Source organism: Salminus brasiliensis, chromosome 10 (assembly GCF_030463535.1).
Source record: "Salminus brasiliensis chromosome 10, fSalBra1.hap2, whole genome shotgun sequence".
Classification (NCBI taxonomy): domain Eukaryota; kingdom Metazoa; phylum Chordata; class Actinopteri; order Characiformes; family Bryconidae; genus Salminus; species Salminus brasiliensis.
Genome location: NC_132887.1, coordinates 21,136,621 through 21,147,493, shown reverse-complemented (window position 1 = coordinate 21,147,493; position 10,873 = coordinate 21,136,621). Strand labels below are relative to the sequence as shown.

General features: G+C 43.0%; 1 protein-coding gene across 1 annotated transcript; it reads left to right on the top strand.

Annotated features, from left to right (window-relative positions):
* The first annotated feature begins 5,387 nt into the window (after positions 1 to 5,387).
* Positions 5,388 to 9,590, top strand: alkal2b (ALK and LTK ligand 2b). Its single transcript, XM_072690466.1, has 6 exons — positions 5,388 to 5,825; positions 6,404 to 6,699; positions 7,462 to 7,515; positions 7,629 to 7,709; positions 7,878 to 7,951; positions 8,806 to 9,590. Exons 2-5 carry the CDS (start codon positions 6,450 to 6,452, stop codon positions 7,940 to 7,942), a joined length of 450 nt encoding a protein of 149 aa, XP_072546567.1. The 5' UTR covers positions 5,388 to 5,825; positions 6,404 to 6,449; the 3' UTR covers positions 7,943 to 7,951; positions 8,806 to 9,590.
* The last annotated feature ends 1,283 nt before the right edge of the window (positions 9,591 to 10,873 follow it).

Below are 10,873 nucleotides of genomic sequence, written 5' to 3'. Positions count from 1 at the left end.
GTGATATCAATAATGCCCTCTGTGTATAGTTAAAATATTGATCTTGGGTAGATATAATCTGCCTGTGGTAGATATGCCATGGTAAATGGGAACATGGCTGTGCAGCCCTAATCTCCATGACTTATAAGATCTTTTTACATTGCCTTCATAGAAAGTTAAGAAGGTTTGTTGCCATTTCAGATATTTGAGGTTTTGTGTGACAGTGATGATTTTTACTCTGCTGGCCCCCACATTGCAAACATTTCTCAAGTATTCAGTCATGCTGAACGTGCTGCGTTGTTCGGCCAAAGAATGCAAGCTTTTGAGGTAACCAAATCTGGCCATTTTACATAAAGTTTTCCATCACATTTCCATGGAAGCACATGAGGACATGAGGGAGACTCCCTGCTATTTTCTTTGTGGGACTCCTTATTGATGGTAACTAATGAGAGCATGTGCTACTTGGCATTATTTTCAAGTGTAGGTCATCCAACAAACATGCTATTTAAGGAAATCCATTTACCAGCTCTGTAAACTTTTACTCCAGTGAAGAATTAATGAGGATCCCCTTTCCTTTTCTAATTTCTGACACTTTGTTTATTAGTTCATTTTATTACTGCAGAGCATGGTTCTTCTCACCATCTGGTCTTCAGAGTCAGAGGAGGATTTAGATGTTTAGCTAAAGTTAGATTTGGCCTGTTCGTTCACCACACATAAGTGCTTATTTATCTCCACCCCAGGCCGCCAATACAATCCTACTTGGCATTTTAAAGCTATCAGGCCTCTATTTCATTGCACCCTCCTCTGCAATCCTCCCGCTTGTAGAATTGCTAAGCCGAGGCGAAAAAGTTTCACTGCTTTTAAAAGACGATATTTTACTGTCCTCAAAGGCTTAAACGTTTAGATAAGCAAGTTTGGGCTCAGGCAAACCAAGCGACACCAGTGCTGGTTGGAATTAAGAGATTTGCAGCATTAGCCAATTAGATGAAGTGGCACGTATGGCCCCGGTGCTGAAAACGAGCCAGCAGTTAAATTCATAAAGTCAGTTTACATTATGCCCCTGCTACTGGTTGTCACAGAGAAGGTACGACGTCTTCAACATCTACATGTTATGAGGAAAAAAGGCTGGGAATCAACATCAATCTTCATATGCAAACATATCTGCACAGTGAGAAATATTTACAGAGCAATACATTAACAGAGCCACTTTAGGGACTTAGAGATGATATGACGTTTGGTTCTGGCCTTCTTGTGATCAACAACAGAGCTCGGATGGAGAACAAGTCAAAGAATAAGAATGGAGGAGGTGGTTGGGGTGGCAGGACACAAACACACAGAACTGTTTGGCTAGGTAAGATGAATTCAGACACTGTAGGCATGATGTAATGGGTTCCTAATGATGCGGTGTGGGCTTGGTGTAACCATGTAAGCATGAAAAACACCTCTGCCTCCTGAACCTCTGAGGAAAACATCATTTCTATTTCTGCATACTTCCAAAAACAATGGCACCATGTTCCCATGACAGATCACTTCCGATTTAGAATTTGTTTAAGGATCAGGTGCAGCTGTCCTTATAGTGTAGACAGCAAGTAGCAGGATCTTCATCCTGCACTTGCAGAAGTGACAGTCTAGAACAGGGCTGCCTAGAACAACCAGCGACCGCAGAAACACAAGCATGAAGGTAAACTCTCTGACTCAGCTATCCTGCTGGGTGCAAAGAAGCTCCAAGGTAACGTTCCAGAACAAACAAGCCTCAAAAGGTCTGGAAAAACTGGAATCTACAGGTATGTCCATGTATGGCCTGATGTCTTAACTCACACAACACCAAACATATGGTGCTGACTGACACGCTGAAGAATATGCATATCTGATAAGATAAAATTATGGAGAAAGTGCTGTCAAAGTTGTCAATGGTATCAGCTACAGCGAGGAGGTCAGGTCGGATTAAAGCTGTGGACAGGGAACTGGCACGAGCTAAGATTAATGAGTTAATGACTAAAAGACGATCAGTGGATTTTGAGATCAGCCTCTACCTGCAGGCTCTGGCTCAGACACGGTGTGTGTTTTTGGTGCTGGGTGGAAACGGGACCGGCTGCATGAATGCTAACCATTTGGCAAATGATAATGCGAAGCTAGCACGGTTTAGTAGAAGAAGGGTTTCTGGAGAATGGTGCATCAGGATGAGGAGTGGGAGGAGCCCATCAGTTTGGCTGGCAGAGACATGAGGATAAAGGCCCCACGTGGGGGGCTTAGTGTAGCTGTTTGTGCTGTGTCAAACTCCCTGGACACTCCAAAGCACTGTCCCCAGTTGTATGTGAAGTCACTGACTGTCACTGACGTTCACCTGGAACCCTGATGCTTTGACTTGATTCTATTGACTACTCTTTCTACTGAAATACTAAGATTTGATGCTTGAATGTGAGGGACATGCTCTGGTCATGACCATAAAAGAATCTGTTTAATTGTCCAGGGTGTCAGTGTCAACCTATGTATGTCTAGTACGTAATGTACGTCTTCATTAAATGAATGGATTTCACATTAGGAAACGCTGCACTCAGTCCCACAGGACCGACAACAACACTACAGACCCGTAGGGGGCGATGTGAACGCACACTCTCCTGGCACACTCTACGGAACACCTTCACATTAAGGGTGAGTTATTTTAAAGCATGGGACTTCTCCTAGGGTTAAAGGCTTGGGTAATTTATAGCAGAATGGTCTATCTATAGGAGGGAGGAGTAGAGTTTCGTCTTAAAGCTGCGCTGCAACTGAACACTCCCTCTCTACCTAATTAAGATGATCTTCACGCTAAGATGTTTTGCATCTCCAAAATCCAGATTCCAAAAAAATCTTGTATCTCCAATTTTGGCATGTTTGACTTTTTGATATAACGTGAATCTGGCTGTGAATGTTGCTCTTAACGTTGCATCCCAATTTCATGATGAATGAACCAATAGAAATGCTCCAAAGTGACTTTTAATAATATCGATTGACATTGACTTTCATTGAACATTACTAAGGTTTTTTTATTCTTCTGTAAAGTTGCTTAATTAGTACTTAGTATTTCATTCCATATCATTTTACACCATTTCTGTTGGTCTAAAAAGACAGAGAGAGTCATTAGGCTCTGGTATGACAAGAGCAACATACATTTGTCAACTGAAGATCCTAAAAAAGCATCAGCTCTTATGGAATGCAGTGATAAACACGTGAATAACTGCAGTATGAAGTAAAGGCTTGTTTAACGCAAGCAGTCCTAGATACATGAATAACTTCAGTATGAACTAAGCCTTGTGACTGAAAGATGATTTGCGCCATATGCCCTGATCTGTGCAAACAGTTATGAGAAAACCATTCAAGCAACTGAGAGAAAAAAGAAATCCAGTAAGCAACACAAAAGAACGCTAAAGCTCCGTATACACATTTGGAGGGCTCACAACCTGCCATTACTTGTGCTTGTTATCATAAGTCTGCTTGCTCCTGTGGTTTATCATGTCAGGCTTATTAAATCCTTTCGATTATAGAGGGCATCTGAAGAGTTATCCTATCCTAAAGGATCACCCCTATTATAGCAACAGGTGGTAAAATAAGGGAGGCAGGAAGAGTTCATTCACAAGAAAGCGAGAAAAGACTAAGCGTACTGCTGTACCCATGGAGGTGGGGGCCGCAAAAATGACAGAATGAGAAAACACAGTGAGAAAGTGAGAAGGGCTGGGAAAGAGGCCCATGCGTTGTTTTAGAGGGCAGCAGCCTCTACACTAAATATCGACGCTGTCCAATGAAAAACACGTATCTCCAAAACAGCAACTTTACAAGACAAGCAAAAAGCCTTCTTAACTTGCACTGGAAATCAATGTAAAATCATTTTATTCCAACTCATTTTAGAGCATTTCTATTGGTCCATTCATCCAGAATTATTTACAGAGTACAGAGCAGCCACAGGCTACTCTAACTAAAAATGGACAAAAATATGATATGAATAAAATATGAATAAGATACATGTTTTTTATTGGGCGGGCAGCAGCGATATGAGTTTTTATTTTTGCTATAGAGCTCCAGAGCTTCAAATGCTTGGACCCTTTTACACCCCTGATGCCAGAGAGCACTCACACAGTCCTAAGCTATCTACGTCGCCCCACAATCACCTCACATGAATGTCTACCCACGAAACATCTTAGCTTAGCCACATTAGCCACATATTCTTGGACATTCCACAAACTCCACCACCAACACTGACAGCAACTGCTGTTTACATGAAATTCATGTGTATCTTTACTATTTTCATTACTTCATGTTTTTATAATGTCCACAATGTGTTTGCACCATGGTTATTATAAACGTTTAAATGTCTTATGTAGGGTAAATTTACGTAACGGGGTTGTCCTCGCACTGGGAAATGCTAATTAGACTGTTATTACTGTAAAAGGCTAATAAATCAATATTGCATTAAAGAAGATCCATTAATAAATGTATGTATAATACATATTTTGAGTATTCTGCGGATGTCTTCAAAATTATGGCAGGACAAAAAGTTGCTTGTAGATTAGCAAGTGAAAAAGGCTAGGAGAGAGCAGCAGGTCAGCTGTTGTAGTAGGTAACAGACACACCAATATGTGTAATAAGTTCAGTTCATAATTAATAAGGGCTGGATATAGACTCACTGTGTGGCACTGTTGAGCCACTTGTATACCTTACTTGTACACTTTGCTAAACCTACCACCCCACCATGTTTAATAATACTTTCAAAGCTTTATAATCCTGATTACCATGAGCAAAGGCCACTGTGGTAGGCTGACTGTGGTCCATCTCGCCTAGAACGGTAAAGCTAACCTTAAAAAAAGAGGAGGGGAGTGAAATATGAGTGATTCTTTTTTTTATATACGCAAAGGGAGTGGTAAAGCTGGGCTTGAGTAAACGAAAGCAGTGCTGGAGCAGGGCCTGCACAGTGTACACTTGCCGTGGCTGCGCTGAGGAGAGGCTATAGCCTTCGTGCTGCAGTTCTTCACAGAGCCATGCGGCTACTTAACCCTAATCGCGTCTAATCATACCTGCTCTTCGGGCTTTCCAGCAATTGCGCCGAAATGTGAGTGAACCACTGTGACTCGACTGTTGGAGGAACGGACAAGAGGACATACTTTTGACAACGACCGGTGGCGCAGCGCAGCGCAGCGCAGCGCAGCTTCTCGTCTGTGGAGGGACACACAGAGAGACAGTGATCCCCGCTTGAGGAGGTGGAGGAGAAGGAGGAGGAGGAGAAGGAGGAGGAGGAGGAGGAGGAAAAATACTTTACCTGGAGCTCATGTGGAGAAATGGAGGAGTCCCTCTTTGCGTTATGAGGCGGTGAACGTGGAGGGGTGGGTGGGGGTGCTCAGCAAAAGACGAGTAAAATGCGCTTCTCAAGGAACGACATCCACATGGAACAATCCACATGGGACAAGTCCTTACGTCTGCGACGGGGGATAAAAAGTGAGAGGACCCATGCCGGATGAGTGGGGGAAATCAAACTTCATCTTCAAGAGACGCCACCGGAGAGAGAGAGAGTGAGAGAGAGAGAGAGGGAGGGAGGGGGAAAAAAAAGGAAAAGCAAGCGGGCTCTCATTATTTTCCACCCACTACCCACTCAACTCCAACGACAGATGACCCAGTGCCGCGTTTAAACATATAAAAGAGAGACTGCTGCCGACATGGTGCACTAGAGCTCCGGGTGGGGGGGTGTAAGTGCTGCAGTCCTACCTGGAGGGGAAGTGCGTCCTAGTCTGCGCTGCTTGAAAGTTTTAGAATCACTGAACGCAGCCGGGAAAGGCCACGCAAGAGTCGAGAGACAAGGGTGCTGCGTCCAAAACCAGGTAATTTGGCTCCTTTCGCCAGTTTGGGAGGCTCGCATTGCGCGGGAGGGGTCGTGCGTAAAGTGCGCAAAGGCGCACAAACTTTCTGGAGGGATTCTGATGTTATTGCCTGTATTTCTCTAGCTGTTGTTATTCTTACAGTCGCGCAGTTAGTTCTGCATTTATCCCAGCAGCGTGTAATCTGTGTTCCAGAGATCTTACAGAGAGTTACAAGGCAGAGTAGCTAAAGGGCACTGCCGCCGCTGAAGACCTGATCCGTCCTGATTTCTTGGTGTATCTTAAAGTTTTCCGGGCACTTCTTTTTTTTTTTGCATGTCACAGCTTCATGCCAGGCAGAGACTAGGAGAAAGAGCCGTAGTCAGGGCGTAACTTAAATGTCTTTCATTCCTTTAGCTATACCGTGTCACTGCAAGAGAAAAAAGGAAAAAAAATAATAGCACCCAAACAGTCGACAAAGGTCATGAGGACCTGTAGCGCTTTTACTGCACCGAAGCTGAAAGATGAAACCACTGTGGCAATGTCCTGGGCTGGGTCCTGGCCAAAGACGTCCCTAACCCGTTGTGTTGTGCTTCCTCCAGGGCTAGAGGGCAGTCAGGGGGGTCTCGCCTTCGCCCATCTTTCATTATGAGGGTACTGCGCTCCCCGGTCTGCGTTGGGCTCCTGCTGGTCATTCTGACCGCTGGCTCGTGCCGGGAGGGCAGCAGGGAGGGCAGTAGTCTCCTGGAGCTGCTGATGGACACAGGCAGAGCAGGACGGCAGCAGCAAGCGGACCACAGCCCGGCAAGCGTCCAGCAGCCCCCTAAAAGAGACTATTCTATAGAGACGAGGGAGGTGAACGAAGTGAACAAATCCTACCAGCACGACCAAATACTGGGTGCGTAGCCAGTCTGCAATTTTGTTCATATTTCATTGGTAAATATTTGGTATAGGGATGAAAAGTGATGCAGTGAACATATTTGAAACTTGTATCTTTACACTGTGTCTAGATTTCATGATGAATGGACTAATAGAAATGCTCCAAAATATCTTGGGATAAGATCTTCTTACTTTTGACTTTTTTTATTGAAGGTTTAGAAGGTGTTTCTTCTGTAAAGTTGCCATTATGGAGATTGGAGAGGTTTTGCATGACAGTGATGATTATTTTTATTGTATTGGCCCCTATATTGCAAACATCCCATATCCATCCCATATTTGATCATATTCGGTTGGCTGTTCGGCCAATAAATGCAAGGTGTTGCTGTAACCAAGTCTGGACATACAGCACATTTCCATTAAAAGTTCAAATAAGAATGTAACATATATATATATATATATATATATATATATATATATATATATATATATATACATATACATATATATTTATCAGTGTATATACATATACTTTTTATCAGTGCTACTATGCTGCCTCAGATATGGCGGGAAGGGTCTTTATTCTTTGGTGAATGGTGTGGCATGTGGCCAAGACTGTTGGATATTTGTACCCTGTGTGATTTCAGTAGCAGCCTGATAACCCTTTTATGTCTAGCATATGATTTTCTCTGTCTAGTGTAACTAGAAATTGGGCTGAGATGCCTTAAAAAAATGTCCATGCATGGGGTACTAATGAGTGGTTTCCTTTTTCACTTTGCTACAGAGGTCTTTCCCAGAGATCTGCGGCAAAAGGAAAAGTTCCTGAAACATTTAACAGGTGAGCAACGTGCAGTGGCTCAGTAGTGTGCTGCACTGTGCTATGTAGTGTTGTGTGCACTTGATCATGCGTCTGTGTATCAACACCAGTTTTGGATTTGTTGTTTGTTTCAGGGCCTCTCTATTTTAGCCCCAAGTGCAGCAAACACTTTTATAGACTATATCATAATACCAGGGACTGCACGATACCAGCCTGTAAGTGCCACCGCCCTACATATCATGACACACATTGAACATAAAGCTCTATGCAGTACTAAACGCTAGCATTGATAGCTTTGTCTTACTGTCTTGTGCTTATTGTAGCTATTTGGAACCTGTATCTGTGAATAGCCTGTAATGTGTTTGCTCTGTTCACTTTTCCAGATTATAAAAGATGTGCCCGGCTACTCACAAGGTTAGCAGGCAGTCAGCGGTGCTCAGAGGGATAGACCTCACAGGTAAATTGTTAACTCACAGCATACAGTGGAATGATGTCACCCTTGTTCTTCATTGGGTCATGTTGGCTGGAGCATTTATCCAACCTGGTCACAACAAACAAACGTCCATTCATATGTCTTACCAGGTCCACAGCTTATTCCTAGGACTCTTCTCACAGCGGTTCACAAGCGTATCTCAGTGTTCTCATTGAAATGTGGCCCAGTGCGAAAACGGTGAGGTCGAAGTTCTGTGGGAAAATGTACACACGTACCAGAGAGTGCTGTCTCAAGGTTTCAAGTGGCTTGATAACTCTCTGTGATTAAACGGTGATCCTGAGAACAAAAAACATTGCTATTGTAACTCTACTATACTAATATTCCACAATATACCTGTATGTGTTCTGCACTTAAACCCCTTGAGAATATTCACTTGTTATTCGGTTAGTAGACTTAGACTTGAGAAATGATGGTGAGACTAATATGCAGGTGATGTAGTTTAGAAAATGAGGAGCTGACCTGTGAGTCCACATGCAGGCTACAAGGGGTTTAAAGGGTTGAGTTGACCAACTCCTGGAAGACATCGTCCTCTGCAAACCTAATAATGCTACATCTTGCCTCTTAAAAATGAAGGTTCTTTGAGAGATGCTATAGAAGAGCTACATGGTTCTTTATGGACCCAAGAGTGGTTCTTCTGTGGCATTGCTCAAAGAACCTCAAGGGTTGATGTGGTGCTGCTGTTAATTCGTTCATCCAGCTACAAGCAAATGTACATCAACTCTTGCTTCATGAAGGTCCAGTGTAATGCAGTGCATGTTTTCTTCTGCAGCCAAGCACAAAGTTCCCTAAATGTCAATGGTCATCTCTCTCTTTTGCAGAGCTCAACAGACCTGAAGAGAGAATCAAGAGAACCAAGAAAAAAAAGTGCCTTGGAGAAGAACAGGGAAAATCGAATCAACTCCGAAAATCTGTATTTGTTTTTAGTTCGATTATTATTATTATTATTATTATTATTATTATTATTATTTTATTATTTTTTCAACGAAATGGAACTCCTCCATAGATTTCTACACACAGTATCTCGTCATTCCTTGCGGACGGACGAAATCTATGTTATCGCTGAACTTTCTGATGACTCTAATGGTGCAAGTGAAGATGATGCTCTACGGAGAAGCAAATGAACAAATGTCCCGCTGCCAAAAGACTGTGACTGCTGCAAATGCTTGTCGGTTAATTTGCCTTCACGGGTTGTGTTGTGTTTCCAGTAGTCTTGCTCAGTTAGTTTGGTGAGAACCCTCACTGGCTGAACACGGCTTGTGGTGCGATACTCTTGACTCTAGCCTCAGTCCTCAGAACAAACCCCCAGTCCCACGGTTGAAATATGAACTGCACGGTGAATTCTTGCCTTTTCTTTTGTATTTGCAAGACATTTCTTTTGGCAGAAATAAGTGACAAACAGTGCTGGGCGCAGTTTTATTTTATAAAAGGCAAAAAAAAAAAAAACACACACCATTCTCCTGAATATGAATGTCATATCGTATATATTATTATGTATTTATATATTCAAGCTATTGTCAGTTGCTGTTGTCAAACATATAAATGCATCCCAGCTACAGTGCAATATGTAAATACTGTAAATATAAGAAAATATATGATCTTTAAATAAATAAACGTTTGTTATATAAATGCAGACTGTGTGTTGAGGTGTGAACATGCTGGTGCTTATCTTCACTACCAGACTTCTGTTACCAAAGGAGTGTGGGAAAATATGACTGCTCCTTCCTAATGACAGTGTTTGGCTCCTAACGGAAGAACAATGCTTATATTGGACTGTGTGGTGAGGAAAGCAATGATTTACCGTAAACCACAGGAACGTCATCCAGTTGATTGATCTTCTTGCTAAAAAAAACTATCATTCTACCTGCGAAAAAGGAATGATTTAGGAGCTCCAGTTTGGTTTCAGGCTATGTTAGCTAGCTTTTTGATTGGATGCATATCACCCAGACAAATTGCCTTTGAATATCGCTATGAGAGATATATACGCAATGATGCCACCAGAGCAACCTGCTGCAATTTGAGCCAACCTTCTCGGGGTGTAATAGTAGGCATGAAGTCTGCTCAAGGCTATGAGACTGCCTCCGAGGGATTTGGAGAGCATGACTAACATAAACTCTTGCTCTCCCTGTCTGATTTCTCCTGAAAGCACTGTGGATCGTCATGTCTGACTCATCCGGATTAAAAGTGCTTGAAACCAATAGCACGCACGCGTCCTGGCGCGTAGCGAGCGCAGTGGCCAATCAGCAGCCCTGTTGCTGGCATTACACAATGCAGAAACGTTATTCATGCTTAATGCTTTAGTAAATCAGGCAGATAAAACAGCGCTGCTTGACTGAGCGACGGCCACTGAGGGAAACCTACTGCTTGCATGCCCGCCAACCCAGTGCCATGTGGTTTTTGTGTATGTGTGTGTGTGTGTCAGTGAATTAGCTTGTCTTCCTACTGTAACACTTTCTCCTGTTTCCCTGGTTGGCGGAAGGCTCACTTGTTGGCAAACATTAGGCCCCTAGCCCACAGCACCCACAGACCTATCCTGTGTAATGTGCCCAGGCATGCCGCGGTAGCACTCACTCTAACAAGTTTATAGAAATTCTTCAATCAAGAGACACCCAAAGAGAAAAGCCTCAAAACAAACATGCAATTAAGACCATTACAGGCTTAAATCCGCCAGTGCAATTAGCTAACAGCTGTACATTCATAAGGAGTCACATCAAAGGGCTTGTTGCATGTGAAGATGGCCAATACCCAATGAATGACAACGTGAGGGGGAGAGCAGAGGGAAGATTACTTTAGAGGACGAAAGCAGACAGGCAGCTAATGTGTTTAATCGAGGCATGTAGGCAAAGAGAAGCTGGCTCTGATGAAAGCTCTCCTCAGATACCAGTTTTT

Bases quoted from the DNA above. Each gene is read 5' to 3' on its own strand.
- alkal2b (XM_072690466.1), top strand. From the start codon at position 6,450: ATGAGGGTACTGCGCTCCCCGGTCTGCGTTGGGCTCCTGCTGGTCATT. The intron at 7,516-7,628 runs GTGAGCAACGTG...TGTTTGTTTCAG, and splicing joins GTTCCTGAAACATTTAACAG to GGCCTCTCTATTTTAGCCCC. The intron at 7,710-7,877 runs GTAAGTGCCACC...TCACTTTTCCAG, and splicing joins GGACTGCACGATACCAGCCT to ATTATAAAAGATGTGCCCGG.